Source organism: Pholis gunnellus (assembly GCF_910591455.1).
Source record: "Pholis gunnellus genome assembly, chromosome: 21".
NCBI classification, from domain to species: Eukaryota; Metazoa; Chordata; class Actinopteri; order Perciformes; family Pholidae; genus Pholis; species Pholis gunnellus.
Genome location: NC_136548.1, coordinates 7,345,509 through 7,362,987, shown reverse-complemented (window position 1 = coordinate 7,362,987; position 17,479 = coordinate 7,345,509). Strand labels below are relative to the sequence as shown.

Below are 17,479 nucleotides of genomic sequence, written 5' to 3'. Positions count from 1 at the left end.
ATAGATGTTCTGCTGCTGATAGTTGGACGTGTTACTGCGTCTGGGGCACGCAGATCAATAACAGCGGCCGTTTGGTTGGCGTGAGCTTGTTTTGTAAGTCCCCGAGCCTTTCTAGAGAAGAGTTATATTCTAGTGACTGCAGTGAGGAACGATTTAGATAAGTTCTTTAATTGGTACTGGTTATGAGTAGGTAGCCCTGAAGGATGCTTTATTTACAACGCTCTCCCTTACACACACACACACACACACACACACACACACACACACACACACACACACACACACACTTGTTTTCTGAGACTTCTGACTCGTACTGTACGTTTTAACCGATTGTCTGTTTTTAGGACACCGGAAAGCTGAACGTCTCCTACTTCCGCTTCGACATCAACGACGCCACAGGCGACCTGGACGCTAACCGTCCGGTTCCGTTCCGCCTGACGCCGAACATCTCCGAGTTCCTGACCACCATCGGCGTCTCCGGCCCCCTCACCGCCTCCATGATTGCTGTGGCACGATGCTTCGCACAGCCTAACTTTAAGGTAACCCGTCTGCTCTAAAGATTGTTCCATGTTTAGGTTTATCCTGTGCTTTCAGATAAACCACAGCTCAGAATAATAAGACTCTATGCTCCACATTCGATGTGAGGTGTTGGATTTTAACCATTTATGCCGTGTATACGTAGATTAATATTGGAATTTCTGTAATTACGCTGTTGCTTTGAAGCTACTTAAATCAATATTTTTATGTTAACAACAGTTTACTTATCTTTGAAAGGGCCCGCTCATAGGTGGTAATATGTCCGTGTTGAGTTAACAGCTTGTGTGCGTTTCCGCTAAATACCCACATAATTAAGTTATTGCAGGTTTAAGGAGAGCATCTCTTGCATCCTTCTACAACATATAAATGAGTTATAATTGTCATAAAAGGTTACACAGCTCTGTGTGGTGCTGCAGCGGATCATAAAAGTCACGGTTCGGATCGTGTACGAGGTTACGTGCGTGTCGCGGATTGACAGTGGTCCGTTACGCCGCTAGCGCTGTGACAATATCGCATTTAAATGTTAAAATAAGTATACTTGAAAAATGACCCAGATGGCACGAGTCTTCGCAGGGTTTAAGGAGAAGTGTAATTAAAGTGAGAGGTTCAGAGTCAGTGAGGAAGTACTTCATTCTGCCACGAGGACGCAGCGGTCTGTTGTGGAATTGAAGCTCCTGCTGAGTTCTCCAGATAAACTGAGATAATCCCAGAGGAGGAAGTTCAGCTGAAAAACAAAAACAATGCAATGAAAGCCCGAGCAGTCCGAGGGTTTGTGTAATGGATCTGCAGCGGGGCGGTAATGACAGGCATGTGGTGTCTATGTATAGGTCTATACTTAAAGCCCGGCTCGTGTGGAAGGAGCAGGAGTGCCTAAAATATACATCAACAAAACACTTGACGATGGGAACTAGTTAAACCCGAGTGGCAGACGTACGGTCAAAGAAAATGGACATTTTTTTCCAGACAAACGCACAACAATCATCCACTCAAATATGTTAAAGCCTGAAACCATAGAAACACTTTACGTGAGTTTGGGGAACAGGCTGTTCCTCGTTAAGTGGTGATTGCTGGTGTTGTGGCCACATCCTGGTTATGTATTTCAGTTCTGTGGCACCGTAATGAGCTGCTGACAACACAGACGGATTTCCTTTAGGAGGATGGACACAACCTCAACTGAACCTAACAGCTTTGTTTTGTTTGTCTGGGACTGGCATTGACTTCATATAAGCTGAGGTTTCATCATGTTTCGTTGCTCTTTAGTCAGACACTTTCAACACATGGCTTACAAAAGTCTACCCCAGAAGATTAGCACGCTGTGTTTACAGAAAGAGCCTTCTTTTGACACATAATTGGGACTTTAAATAGACGCTTATTGAATTAGCTAGCTGTATGACCAGAAACAACACTTACCTGCTGTTTCTGGTACTTTCAACCACATCGTTTGGTCTTCATCGGTGGATGCAGTTTGCTCAGTTGTCCTGTCTCTGTTCAAAGATGGTCTTTGATGTCAAAGATCATCTCCGTCTGCAGAAGAAGACTGTAAGATGTGGTTGAAAGCTCTGGGAAAAAGCAGGGGAATGCACCTTGAGTTGAGTTTTTGTCAAACTATCGTTTCCAGATTTATGTAATTTCATGTTGTCAAAAATGATTGTAAGTAAGTTTAATTAAGTAAAGAAGTTAAATTAATTAATTAATATTAAGTATTTTTTTCCAGACTTGTGTCGTCATCAGGATGTTATTACAATAGCAAGAAATAAGTAATTGAATCTGAATCAAAGCTAAGAAGGTACTTTTAGTTTATAACCTACTGAGCTACATTGATACGTTTGACTATCTAAATGTGAACATTGGTTGTGTGAGGATCCCGTGATTGTTGTACACTTTAGGTTCTTTATGATTGACATCTTGAGTTTCTTCTGTCCCTGATAGGTGGACGGCATCCTGAAGGCGGTCCTTCGCGACGAGATCATCGCGTGGCACAAGAAGACCCAGGAGGACACGTCCATGCCGCTGTCGCCCGCCGGCCAACCGGAGAACATGGACTCCCAGCAGCTGGTCTCGTTGGTCCAGAAGGCCGTCACGGCCATCATGTCCCGCCTCCATAACCTGGCTCAGTTCGAGGGAGGAGAGAGCAAAGTCAACACACTGGTGGCTGCAGCCAACAGCCTGGACAATCTGTGTCGCATGGACCCGGCCTGGCACCCTTGGCTCTGAGAAAACCGAGCAAAGAGGAGGCAAAGGATGAGATGCAGGGAAAGAAAACATGTTGTTTACTTTTATTACGTATCTGACGAGCAAGGACAACTGTTACATGTATGTTGCAACATAACAAAAGCCTGATGGACTCCTTCTCTCTCGATCAAAGGACACTGAAATAGTTAAAGCGGAATCAAGTGGAACAAAAGGCCCCGACTGTCACATTGATAGTCTTAAGAGGGCTTGCCAGTATACGTAATAGTTATATCTGGACTGATTCTGAATCTTTTTTTATCAAAACACAATTTCTCCCTCCACTTCTATTTATTTTTATAACTAAAGGACGGGGACTGTGTGTGATGCCAGTTGTCCTGTCTGACAAGGAGACGGTACAAATACTTTGTGCAGGTTTAATGAGCTCACATAAGCTCACGGGGGTTTGTTTCTTTTTAATTTAAGAGATGGGGAAATCTTCTGTTAGCTTTAGCTGTGTCGTGCCATTTTTACAATTATTTTCCTCCTAAAATAGCCATTTGTCCTCTCAAATTTCTATTTGTATTTAAACCGAAACACGTGTTCCTGCAGAATGAGGACATTTGTTGTCCTGTGAAACAGATTATGCTATTTTTTCTTTTCTTTTTTAAACCCACTGCCTGAACTTTATCAACATGTCTTGAGTCGTTCAAAAGCCATTTTACGTTGCATTTCTTTTGTCTTTCCATCAGCCGTGTTGTAATGTAACAAAGTCAAACTTCAGGGCGGATTCACACTGTAATAAGCTGTAACAGCTGCAATGCAAATATGTCATTCCCAAGCTGGTTGTGTATGCATATACTCCCCTTTTTTGTAAAAGCGCAATGCTTTTTTTCAGCAGAAGTATTATCGCTTGCCTTGTAAATATGCATTTTGTTTTAATAAAATGCTCTTTTTTTAATACGGATGCTGATGTTGGCTTTTTTCTTTTTTTTACAGTGACCTGCAGCTGTACATTAGGATAATTTCAATCAATTAATCTAAAAAAAAAAAAAGCATAATTACCATAAAGCAAAAACAAATGAGTTATTTCCCTGAGTTTTCTTCTTCTTTTTTTTTACCAGTTGTAAAACAACAATAATGACCAGCGGTCCCCATCTGTGCCTCACATCTCCTGCATCACTGTCACAGCCATAATCACCCTGAAGGCGGCACTCTCGGATATTATTGCAGCGATAACTCACGCCGTGAAACGACTCCAGACGAATCATTCTCTGACGTTAAAAAGTCTATCTCCGCCATCCTCGCGGTTCCCAGTGAGTAGACATCTCTGGAGAGGCGGTGCTGAATCAAAGTGCCGCTCCGTCTCGTGGTGGCACAATAACCTTGTGGTCATTCCCTCCCTCTGGTTAAAGAAAAGGTGTGTGTTGAGGCGTTTCCTCCCCCTCCCCGGTGTTTGATTAATGCGTGCCAGTAGATCTCCGAGTGGGCTGGCCTCGCTTGACTTACACACACTGTCAGCCGGCCCGCCTGAACTCGTAAACAAAGGTTATATCTCTGTTCGCCTCTATGCAATCCACATACACAGCCTCTCTGCCTCTCGCTATGTTTGCACGCTGTCTCTCAACATTTCTCTTCCTCTCTGATCCACGCAAGAAAGAGGCAACACTTGTTTTGTCTCCCAAGTCTCAGCAGCTGGTAGTTTCCAACATTAAACTCCTAGTTTCATGAATTTCCTATATATTTTTTTTGGCTTTCCATCTCACATTTCTCATTAGTTGTGTAGGTGTTTGAGCGTTAACTAGTACCGGACATATAACAAGTTTGAACTAATGATGGTCCTGAAAAGTTGATTAATCCCCAAATCGTTGCGCTGATCATGAAAGTACCAAAATTCATAGCAATCGTATCATCCTGCGTCTGACATAAATATAGGACTGGTTGTGCAAAGTTACCTTTTCTGGAGCTACCAAACGACCCTCAGAGCTATTGTCTATTACAATATCTACTTTAACGGAGAACTTTGAGGCCGAATAAAACCTTTTTTTTCTTCATTTCTAACATAACATAAAGAAGGTTCCCGACAACAGAGTCAACTCTTTATCATTCTACTGACTCGGCTGACCAGCTTATTCCCGGATGCAATCACTTCCCCACCAGAATCCCACCGGTATCAACAGCAGCCAGGCCGACCCCGTGACCTGGAACCAATACCTCTCCAGACGCCAGAAATGATTGTCATGTCAAGTCTCAGACCAAAGCGTGATTGAGGGATTTAGTTTCTCGGTGAATGGAGACTCATCCGGTGCGTTTTGTTCCGAGTCCTTTTGAATGATTGTGTTTGAAGTTCTGGGTGCCCTCTATTGGGACAGGCATCCATTTCACGCCTCAGGTGTCTGTTCCGATCTGATAGAGATTAGGGGAAATATGAAATCCACAACACACACACACGCATGCCCTCCCCATATGATATGTCATAGCTCTGCCTTCTGGGGCCTTTTTCTTGACATCCTCTGACTGCAGACAGAAGAGGCTGCAGCGACTCCCCCCCTCCCCCCTACTTCCACCTCCTCCTTCTCTTTCCTTTTCTCTCTGCTTGATATGAGTGAAGTGGAAGCGAAGGCTTAACCACCCCTCACCCCCACATCTGCCTCCCTCCCTCCCTCTCCGGTATAGCGTGAGAGGAGTGGGGGTGATTGATGTGCTCCGGCGGGAGTGGAGGTGTGGAGCCTGGATCATCATCAGCCGTGGCACAGAGCAGAGATCTCTTAGGACACACCAAAGCAGGAATAGATCCTGGCAGGACCAGATGATGAAATCTTCCCCCTCCAATGATCCTCATCCCCGCGGAGGATGGCTGAGGAGGAGGGGGGGGGGGGGGGGGGGGGGGGGGAAGGAGGAGGAAGGGCTTAAGGGAGGAGCGGAGGAGGAAAGCTGTTTCACAAACTGTCTGTTTGGTTTATTTGGCAACTAAGCTGTCATATTTCTCAAGAGTCGAATTCGGATATGGCGTAATGAAAACTTACAGTAGACGTTGCGGTGTACACAGAAGGGCGGTTGTAGCATTAAGTCTGCTGAATCACAGAAACATGGATGACGCCGTTGTAGAAGGAACAAAAGGGGGAAAAGCACTTTACCCCCCCCCAAAAAAACCCTAATCCACTTCTTTCCTCTCTTCACTATTCGTCATTCAAGCCCAGGAACTCCTTTTTCCTGTTTTCACCAGCCAGCATCCAATTACACATCACATTGCATCGGGCCTCGTGGCGCAGTAGGGGGAGACGCTTCTTTGTATCCTCATGTAAACAAACAGTATTAATCAAATAACGATTGTGTGTGGATCTCTAGTCTTGGAAGCAGCACATCTCACATCTAGCAGCTGAGGCTTTGTTTTGTTCCTCGGCGAAGGAGTCCCATTAGGACTTCTAATGGCATTTCCACTCAGAGGAGTTGAGCTCATTAGTTTGGTGTCTAAAATCTGCCATTATGATTTTAATTGCACGAGCTGTACACAGCAGTACGGGAAGCAATCAAAGTCACTCTTTTTTTTTTTTAAACATTTTCTCGGTTGACAGTGATGCAGCGGCACATCAACAAGTCACATGCTGATTTAAATACGTACTGATACACTTTGTATAGACTCACAGCGCAGGGGTTTGGAGGGAAAAGGGCTAAAGTGACAATTTCAAATTTAAATCATTTGATATTCAGTTAAAGTCATAATCTCCGTTTTCTTTATTTTACTGATTTTCTGTAAAACTAACGTGATTTAAGTGGCGTTTAATCAGCAGAGCTTGTGATCAAACAAGCCATGGCATAACGATATAACTTCCTGGACTGTAATGCTCCACTTAGACTGGAGGGAACTCTCCGTAAAGGAATAGTTCAACATTTTGGGAAAGACACTTATTTGCCTTTTAGCATAGCGTTAGATGAGAAGATCATACCACTCTCGTATCTGTAAAGAAAAGGCTATAGCCGGCAGCTGGTTAGCTTAGCTCAGCATAAAGACTGGAAATGGGGGGGGGGGGGCAGCTAGCCTAGCTGTGTTTGAAAACATTATCCAGGAGACCCCAGTGTTTCTACGTTAACATACTAACTATTGAGTATATCGGAATTATTTAAAAACACTTTGCTCCTCCCACTTTTCCTTCTCAATTGATGATGTCATCACAGGGTTAAACTGAACTGACAACGACGACATCATTGTCCTGTTTTTTTATTGCCAGTTGGCAACGTCAGCTGTACTGGAGTGTGGAGCAGTGGAGCAGTGGAGCGTGATTCATTATGGAGTACTCTTGGCACTGAATACCATGCTGAAGTGGTATTCGTGTGTAAGTGTTGGTTCAGGGTATTTCACATTGGCACTTTTAAATACGGGACACGTGTGTATTTGTAGTTATTCACAAATAACCGAGTCTCAAACATATTGTCAATGTAATATACTGAATGTAAGTGGGTTGCATTTGAGCAGAGGGAAGAGTCCAGCTTTGGAAAAGAACATTAAAGTGAGCTTAGAGCACTGACTAGTACAGAAATACATGAATTATGAATGGCTGGAATTCTGTTCCAGTACTGTGCAGTACTTTTCTCTTTGGTTGTACTTGCTGCACTGTAACATCATCCTCGTTGTTCTTTTGTATTCCTCAGTTTCTCTTTGCTAGGCTCAAAGCCTTCCTCCTGCTCGAATCAAACTTTGTTCTAATCACACGAGTAGCTGGCTGAGTGGTGTTCACATGATTCCTGATGTCGAACAGTATTTAGCACATCACAGCTCTTCAGAAATCAATTCTTGTGCGGTAGGGCTCGGTGAGAACCTTTCAGCTCCTGCTGCACACATTGATTAAGTGCTACGGGTCTGGAAATGTGCTGGCTGTTGTCAATGTTACTGCAGGAGGAGATCAAGGAGGGTCTGCAGCCAGTGCGTCAATTCCCGATGATGGATTTTGGATTTGAAAGAACGAGGAGGTCTGCCAGGGTATCATAATGGTGTCTCAACCTGAAATGACCCCTGGGACCATTGAGGTGGTGGGGCCTTCAAAGTACAAATTAACACAAGTCTGTGATTTTTCAGACACAATTCAGTTGCGAAAGAACAGAGCGGACCATTACTGCTTACTGCCGTACCTGCTTTCTGAGCCACTGCTGCGGTTTTTGACGGAAACGTTTCCAAGCTAACGTGGTCACAATGAGAATGCTGACATGCCAATATTCAGCAGATATGTTCACCATGTTCACCATGGTTAGCATGCTAGCGTTTGCTAATTTGCACAGAGCTGAGGCAGATGGGAACGTCGTTAGTTTTGCAGGTATTTGGTCATTAACCAAAGTATTTTTGACGGCTCTGGTCGAGAAATCATCGGAGTGATTCATCCCGAGGGGATCATGAACGATGTCACCAAATGTCATGGTAATCCATCCATTAATTGTCGAGGTGTTTCACTTAAAACCTCAAATATAGACCTCATGGTAGAACAAGAGGAAAGATCATGTGTTCGCCAAAGATATTTGGGTTTATCCTCTGGGAACCATGCATCTGTATTCAATTTCATGGGAAAGTATCAAATAGTCTCTGCTTTGAGTCATTTATAGTTTTACCTCCATTCAGTTGTGAAGAAAAAAAAATCCAGAGACGGGATACAAGCTCATATCTGACTCATGACCACATTCATATTATATTTCCCCCCCCATTAGCTTTTATAGCAAAGAGCTGTGTTCTAATAAAATTCAAACTTCACTCAGTGGGTATTCACAGTCAAATAGTCAGATATATTTCCCAGGTGATGAGATAAATTTGGTCGCTTTTTGAGTTAAGTGAAGAAGCGCTACAAAGAATATATAACGTAGTCCACCCCCTGATGCTGTTATGATCAATCAATTCCAGGAGTTAATCTGTGATGAAGTGTGGTAATATACTTAATGGTGCGCCAATTTTCCCACAGTCTTATCTGCTTCTACTGAAGTTGGGAGATTTCACCGCCTTTCCCAGAATCCCTCTCAACAGCACACCTGAACTTGTTGCACTGAGACGGCAGAAGCAGCAGCGTTGGTGACAGGTTAGCGAGAGCAACGGAGCATATTTTTCAGTCAAGAAAAAGTAGGTTGCACTTGTTATTCGAAATGCAAGCGGGACTGTGGCTAGCACTGCGTTATGTTGCTTCCCAACTTCAGTCTTCCAACAAGTTGCTGCACTCAGCCGGTGTCCAAATCCTTCCTTATTATACGTGGCGAATGAAAACCGGCAGGACTGAAGTCAGGAGGCGGCTGTGCTCCGGTCGATTGAGGACGCTGTTGGTGGGGAAATTGGCAGCTCTGTTTCTTGCGAAATGGATTTCTCCCCGTATGATTGTTGAAGTGTCTGCAAGAAGAAAATGTCACCATATGATTGTGAGGCTTTGATCCCAAAAGCTGCCTTGTACCATAGATGCATTTAATTCTGAACTAATCACTCACGTTCAGCCAGTACTTTGGTTTATGACCAATTAACCTCAGCTGTATTTTATGCTATTTAGTGCTAACACGCTAAACTAAGATGGCCAGTAGGGTAAACATAACACCTGCATTGTTCACTGTGGGCATGCTACCATGTCTGCATGTCATATCACATATCTTTGGCCTAATCCAGGAAGAGTAGACGACCGTATAACAAATTCCCGGGCCAGAGATGCTAAGTTACATCCCCTAAACCTGGATGTTTTTCTTTCAGCGTGACTGGTGGGGTTCTTACTTCTCCTGCAGCTCCTGTAGCCACTTCATCTCTAATAAGGCCTTTAATTGCCCGCCATCATGGACATGGCCGGCAGCAACAGAGCCCCCCCCCCCCACCAGCGCTCCCCTCCACCCCGAGCCAATTAATGATTCTCCTCCTAGGATGTCCCGCTCAGACCAAGCAGAGAGCTGCTCAGCCTGGGCTGACAACTCTCCCCCTACCACCCTCCCACCTCCCTCCCTGCCCTCCACCCATCCGTCCCAGCATCCTCAGCACTCTCCGTCTCCTCTGCGCCCAACCGCGTGATTTAATTTGTTTGGTAATATCAGGATTGGCATGTTCAGCCCAGCTTCACTCCAAAGTGAAATTGGACAAGGGCATTGGAGCCTCACCATGTAAAACCGCCTCACCTTGACAGCTGCTTGAGTGGGCAGCGGATTGCAGTAGAGAGTGGAGGAGGAGGAGGGTGGGAGGACAAGGTGGCGGGAGGGGGTGGGGGGGGGGGGTGAAGGATGTACCTGAGAGGAAGGCAGACACCAATTCACTTCTCTCTTTTCCACAGGGGAGTTTTGTGTCAGAAAAGGGAGCCAGCTTCGAAGACGGAAGCTGTTTAAAGTGGAGACAAAGCACCAGGTGCTGCTGGGGACCAATCTGCTCCACAACAACACGCTGGAGCTCGTCCAATCTGTCCAATCAGCTTCCAGGGAGACTCGGGCAAGAAAGTCCGTCCTGTTGTGTGTGATGGATCTCGTTGTAATTTGTCAAATTTATTTTGTCAGCTCAGATCTTCAAACTCCTCTTTTGATTGTAGAGATCACAGATATGTGCACAAGTGAGCTGCTTATTTTCTATGCCCAGAATTTCCCAGTCCTCCCAAAATCCATCTGGCTATTTATTGGCTAAAACTGTGCTTTGTGGTTCTCTCTTTGTAGTGCACAACAAGTATCTTTTGTAGCCTCATTTCTTATGAATAAGGGAAGACTTTAATGAGCATTTTAAGGACAAATAAAAAAAAATGATTGCAGTGGGTTTGTTAATAGTTATTCCATAATACATATATAGAATAGTTGAGAAGATCAATATCATGTCTGTTTGTGAAGTAGCATATTGAGCTGGAGCCAGGAGGCGATGAGCTCAAAGGCAGCGGTGGGGAACAGTCCTCGTCAGTTCTCATCAGGTCGGCTCTCTCTAAGTGTCAGAAATATGCCTTTCAACACCTATAAAGCTTGACATGACACAACACATAGAAATATAAAAATGTGAAATCTCGAGTCTCCACTGGTTGCCTGGAAACCTCCCAATGATGTAACTGCTGTAAGAAACAGTTCATGTCACTCTATGTAACTGAGCTCAGATAGACACCTCTGTAACTGGCTAGCTCAGCGGCCCCTTGCCTCTTTAGGAATGATGGACAGGAAGCTTGTGTCCATCTGTGCTGCCATTTATTGTCTTTACTGGATCATAATATGTACTGCTGGTTCCATAGCTACCTTGTTTGTCCTTTTATGTTTATGAATTTATTCCAGTAAAGTGCGTTACATCCACTTCTTACGCTTCTCTGTGGCTTTTCAGATGTCATAACACTTGCACGTTCATGCTGAAAACATTGATATGAGGAGAGCTGAACTTGAAAACCGCACTCGGGCATATTTCACATAAACTGGCAAAGTTATAGCTACTGAGAGAGAGCACGCCTGAGCAACGACTAAACTTACACAACTGAATTCATGGCAAGGGGAACTGTACCGCACAAATCCTCTTACATTCATGTTAAACGAGCGAGATATAGCATGCCAATACGCCAGGGGGAGAGAGTGGGAGAAAACTATGGATAAAGCCAGGCCAGCTGTCTGTTATGAATGTAGCCCTCACTACCCCATTGCATTGTGGGCTATTTATGCTGGCGTAGAGTCTAATGTTTGCACACTGTAATAGTTGACCGGAAATAGTATGCATATCGCGTACAATTGGTTTCCTACCAACATTTTGGACATATTAAAATACTAAAATACTGTTTTAACATACTAAATAGCATGTTGGTATGGAATTTTGGACGCAACAATTGTTTCACTATAGTCCCGCCCTAGTGTGCCGTGAATGGCTAGTAGTCACATTGATGCATCAAGTTCGGACGCAGTTAGGTCAGAGGAAGTCATGGTTAGGGCTTCTCAAGGAACCTATAAGAGAAGGAAGGGTCATTACGTCATCCTGGCAGCATTCTAATTTCGCACAAAGTCACAAGTACAGGTATAAAGGTCCAGATTGATATAACAAGTACAGGTATAAAGGTCCAGATTTATATAAAGTAACAAGTACAGGTATAAAGGTCCAGATTTATAGAGGCATAACATTATGAAATTTGGCAACTGGCGCTACCTCCTGACAATAGAGACAGCTGGCTAACATAAGCCCTCTTGAATATTATTAAATATCATTAACAATTTGACGGTTGGTTAGTTATGGATAACAAACATGCTCTATTACAATCACACGTATGTAGAATACCATCCGCTTGGCACTATTGTGAGTTTAGTGCTGACATGACCCTTCTTTTATATGTTCCTTGTGACTTCTGAGCGTTTCACATTACATCTGTAAAACTGTCCATGTTGTTTATTTTGATATAATGCCCTTTTTATATTCTATTTGATATGATTGTTTATATTTGCAGATGTATTGCTAATCATCTGTCAGTGTGTTAATCATGTTCTGCTTTGGCCATTAAGTTTTCTCACAGACGCTAACAGTGATGTCATGCTAATAGAGCTCATTTTAATTAGTACTAGCCAATCACAGCACAGTAGGAGGTCCTGGGCGGAACAGACATATACCTGTACCATGAATACTTGTACCCACCTTATAATTACCCCAAAGAACCACCTGTTAGCTAACCTATTTAATAGGTGCCTCGACTTTCCCTAACTCACTAACTATAGCTTAGCTATATGAAAACAGTTGTTGGTGAGTTATTCAAGTTCGCTTAATACAGAGTATAAGACCACCTGTTTGACTTACTGTAATCAACAGAAGGTGAATACGTGTGTGTGTGTGTGTGTGTTTAATACTGTACTAATTTCATGTAAGTTAGTCGTGTACATGTTCTTTGTAAAATGCTAATCGCGTTAGCATGCTAGTGATATCAGTGCTCAGTGTGGTAACGTTAGCAGGCTTCATGACCGTAGCTTAATTTGAACTGTTGCCACCAACAGGACCACCTGTTGGACTCTTGCAGCACCCGGCCCGAGACCTTCTCACAACCTCTGCCCACCATGATGTTCATCTCCCTCCCAAGCTTCAGGTAACATTTCACAGACTTAGGAGTTCAAACTAACGTTCCATGTGTGTTTGCACTAGCAAGTGAAGCAGCCATTTGTTCTAGGCCATTAACTTTCACTCTAGGGCTCGTTTGTGTTTTGTTAAAGGACATTATTTTATTTCAGGTAGTGAGTATCCAGTTCTTATGTATAGGGTCCTTCTTAGGAGGCTAAGTGACATGCTTAGAGGAGAAGTAGTCACATAGAGCTCGGGCTCTAAACCTAAATATGTGTTAATGAGTCTGTCAGCTTTTATGACCTTTTTTTTTTAAGGTGTAAACTAAGTGATATGAGAGCACCGTGATGCAAAACATCTATGCTGGTGTTGTTATTGACATTTCTTTCCAAACATATTAAAATCTCTATTTCATGAGTAGAAAATCAACTGTTTCAAATCAGCCCTGAACCTTGCAGGCCATTGCTGACATAGAGCTGACTGTACGGGACTACGCTATGTCCTTAAATGTATCTTAAAATAGGATTTTTATGCCCAACAGGCAACTCCTGCCTCATACATCCATGCACTCCATCTTCCTCGGCCCCTTGCCCCCTTTTTCATGCAGTGGGTGGAGTTACACTTAAACACTTCAGGTCATGTTTCCTCACCACGTTTGGAACTTTTAGTGTCTCCTACGTCACTTTTTTGTTTTAAAACCGATCCATTGTGTCTCTGAGGGAACGTTAGCCAGCTAGCAGTGGCAACACGCGTTGGTCTCTCCCTGATGATGTGTTGTGATTGCCGTTGTGATATTCAAACATAACTTGTCATTGAATTATGCTTGATCTGAAATTTTAACTAACCATGTGGCACTTATTGTAAGTCGCTTTGGATAAAAGCGTCTGCTAAATGACTGTAATGTAATGTAACGCGCACACGAGATGGCGCTCTGAGGCCCACCAGTGGTCGGGAATACATGTAGCTGACATAGTGTGTGTGAATGGAACCCACTCAGGTGGCGTCACTCTAACAGGGTACTACTACTAAACTGTTAAGTAGTTTGTTTTTTGCAAACAGCTACATTTTCATTTTTTGGGGACATTTGTTTCCCAAAAGATCCCTACTTTCTGAAAGTACAAGAACTTTCGTAGTGGGGTTTGTAGAGATGACCATCGCTGATTGGTCAAACACATGTGTGATTCAACTCTTGCACCCCTTCATTCATAAAACGAGGAAGTAGTCTAGTATCCATCCGGGAACTTGCTTGATAACATTAAAAGTAAAGTGAGGCTTTGCTGTCGGCTTCCTGACTCGCGCTGGTGACCTCAGTGGGCGAACGGCAAGTGCTGTGAATGAGAAGAAAAAAAAAAAGTTATTGAGAAATATTTTTGTGGAGAGAGTCATTTCAGATCTAAGATTTTGAGATGGTAACTGGTAAGAATAGGAGCTACTCGCTGGTTATGTAGGTTAACTAGCTTCATGTAAATGCACATTTGACTGATGTTAACAAGTTTGTGTCAATTGAAAGTAACCAAATGAAAAAATAGATGAAGTAGTTTAAGGGAAAGTGGTGAGAAAATATAAAACTAAGTAATTCAATTAACTTCACAGTTCAATTAATATTGAATTCATGTTTGATCTGTTTGGGTTTTTTAAATGTCTTTGTTCCCTGCTGCCACACGGCCGCGTTATTGTGAGCGATGCCCACCAAAGTTGACTCAACATTATTGTCCTCGCGCAGCAACTCTCCTGAAAACAGATCCAATAAAAGAGTGGCGCGGCTGAGAGTAGAAGCCGTGCATGTGTCTGGAGTGACAGCTCAGCAAGCCGGCAGACAGACAGCCAGTGAACCTTATTACATGTATATATGGAGAGTCCGCATTCCCCTGCCTCTGCTTCTCCACTGTAACTCAGACAGTAAGAGTGCACGGACCAGAAACATGCTGAGGCAGCGAGGAGAGATGGTAATCAGATTAGTTTTTCTCAAAACTTTCATGCGAGGCAGAATGTGGCCGTCATTTGAGGCCGTGTCACTCTATCGTCAAGGCCCGCGTGGATCCTGATGAGTGGTGGCGGCTTGACGGACGGTGATGAAGAGCAGGAACACAATGCGAGTCCCTGAGTGTTTAGCTGACTCGGCATGCCCGGAGAAGGAATCAAAGCAAATAGGATTCAATAAAGTCTCGTTGCAATTGATCATTCTGTAGTTTAAGAAAGTTGAGGCACACACACACACACACACACACACACACACACACACACACACACACACACACACACACACACACACACATAGATATCCGCTGCTCACACCCGTCACGTCACACGGAGTGAGATGGCCTAGATAGGTAGATGGGGAGACAGGCAGGGTGTTAGAGGGAGCAGAAAGGAGAAGGGATCTGAGGCCAGATTCATTTCCACCTCCAGTGGAGGGAGACCACCTATTTAGCCTGTCTGTGAGAGGCCAGGCCACAGGGACGATAACAGATCACAGCCCATCAGCCGCCGGAGCTCAAATCCACCCGACGGCGTTGAGAAGAGAGTTCATGACTGCGTTTCACCAACTTACGACTTCAATTTCCATATCATTAGGCTCGTCTGCGTTACATTTCCACAGGAATACAAATAACAGATGTCATGAATTTAACAGTGTAGGTTGTGTGATGAGGTTATGTAGAAAAATATGTTTTCCCACTCCTTTTTTTTTACGCTGATTTTGTCATATTTGCCAGCATATAACTTCGTTACGCCTCGCGCAGCAAGTTGCTCGCGCGGACAGAATGATCTCCCCGTCTCTTGTTTAGTGAGTGAAAGAATGGAGGAGGAGCCCCACTCTCCTGTCTTTCCCACCTCATTACCCACACCTGCACAGGACTGCGGGGGATCCTAATTTAAGTCACTCGTTAGCACCGTGCTAATGCGTTCTGACAGCAACAAGAGAGGGGGATGGAGGGAAGGTGACAGAGAGAGAGATCGAAGGAGAATGAGGGCGAGGGAGGGAGAAGGTGGAGAGAACAAGGTGACAGAGACAATTCGCGAGACAGGAGACCGGGAGAGAGGGGAAGCGTCTGTGTGCTACAAGAACTGTTCTTATTTCTCGCTTTGATTTCCATAAAATGAGCATCATCCTAAATCATCCGGGCCCTCCGCTGTTGGCCTCGTATGCATAAACCATTAGATTCCCCTCGCTAATGCACATAAACTAATGAACACAATATCGTTTCTGCACTACTGTACGCCGCGGCGCAACGGGGAAATCAAATAAACGCCTGTTTACCGAATAAATTCTTCTGTGTGTGTGTTTGCTCTGCCGCCGGTTGATTGTATGTTTTGCAGCAGATGCAGCCGCACGGTAGCTACAAACGGCACGACACCGCGGCATGCTGGGTAATGGATCGGAAGAAATTACCAAGGGAGTTGGGGAATTTGACTTCTGAGAGGGAAGCGGGGTGAATTTACACCTCCTTAATGGGTTTGGAACAAGGTCGGGAAAGATTTTTGAGTGAAAGCGAATCCCTTTGTCTGCCAGTGATGTGGAAGGATATATCCTCCATTACCTCACAATTGCAAGAAACAATTTTAACTTCCTGCACAAATCCCATTTTGCTGCCCCGAGTGAAACGTTTTACAAGATTTCCATATTAGGCCAGTTTTATGTCCCATATTTAGTAATGTATGTCTCCTCCACGGGACTGCTGGCGAAAGACAATCAAGAGACTCATGCCAGGGACAACATGGGGTTTGTAGGTCTTTACCAAAGCAGGCTGAGACGCTTCAATTCTATCTTTATTTTATTTATTTTTTTCACTTGATCGTAACATAAAAAAGACTTGAGTATTCTGTTGGATGGTGAGTTTAAAGACGACTTGAGGCGTTTCCATCTTTAGTCCCGACTTATCGCACAGCTTCCAAAAATAAACTTGCACCACGTGTATGTTTTTATGCAACAACATATTCAGCTTCAATCCATATTTGTTGGCATTCAGCCTTTTAAAACAACATTTTTCACTGCTGTCAAAAACGGTCTACTCCCCGTGCTGTAGCAATGTGTTCATCAACAATTTCACAGCACCATACAATTACATTCACTTAACCACAGTGACACAAAATCAGAAGCGTACTGCCATGTCAGTGAAGCATAGAGAAAGAGAGAGAGACTGAATGTAAAGCTAAATTCATAAAAGGCGTTACATAATTAATAGGGGTGGAAATCTCTCGGCATTCCATTTGATTCAGGGCTATGATACATGATTTATTTTTTCTCACTGTGACTGGCTGCTATTTTTCAAACCTTGCAGATTTGTAATGATTCATAATAAAAAAAAAATGTACTTCCATTATCTATTATTAATTCACTATTAGGTACAAATTGAAGAAATGTGTCAACTGGAAGGTTGCATTTCCAATCATTGCAAAGAGAACCAACAAGAAAAGGAAAATAATGTGGCCTGCAGCGGCATCGTCGTAGTAAACACACAGACTCCGGCATGTTCTGAGTCACAGAATTGTTACAGGCGAGTTTAAAGTCTCTGATTATTGAGTTTTCTGCATCGAGTCATAATCTTTCAAGTATTTTTTCCCCCAGAACCCCTAATAATTGATTATCTTTGTGTTATGGCGGACAGGTGAGGATCATGATCGATTCTTGGCCGACAGTAATCGTTGATAATCTTGTTCTATCGCCCCGAGCCTACAGAGACCAAAGAAATGTCAGAGAAGGTCTGAGGCTGAACTCGTAGCCAGGACGTCGCAGGTGTCTTAGATCAACTGAGTTTCCAGGACGCCCATTATTTCTAAACACAACCTTCCAGA

The 17,479-nt window shown here is 43.7% G+C and overlaps 1 protein-coding gene across 3 annotated transcripts in view; it reads left to right on the top strand.

Annotated features, from left to right (window-relative positions):
• Positions 1 to 3,632, top strand: part of trrap (transformation/transcription domain-associated protein) — a gene marked incomplete at its 5' end in the record, with an annotated part of 70,269 nt that extends 66,637 nt beyond the window's left edge. For all 3 annotated transcript variants that reach the window (XM_079183331.1, XM_079183330.1, XM_079183329.1), the window contains 2 exons: positions 345 to 539; positions 2,467 to 3,632. In XM_079183331.1, coding sequence (XP_079039457.1) covers positions 345 to 539; positions 2,467 to 2,751 — 480 coding nt within the window. In that variant the 3' untranslated portion in view covers positions 2,752 to 3,632. The remainder of the gene's footprint in view (positions 1 to 344; positions 540 to 2,466) is intronic.
• Between the last annotated feature and the right edge of the window lie 13,847 nt (positions 3,633 to 17,479).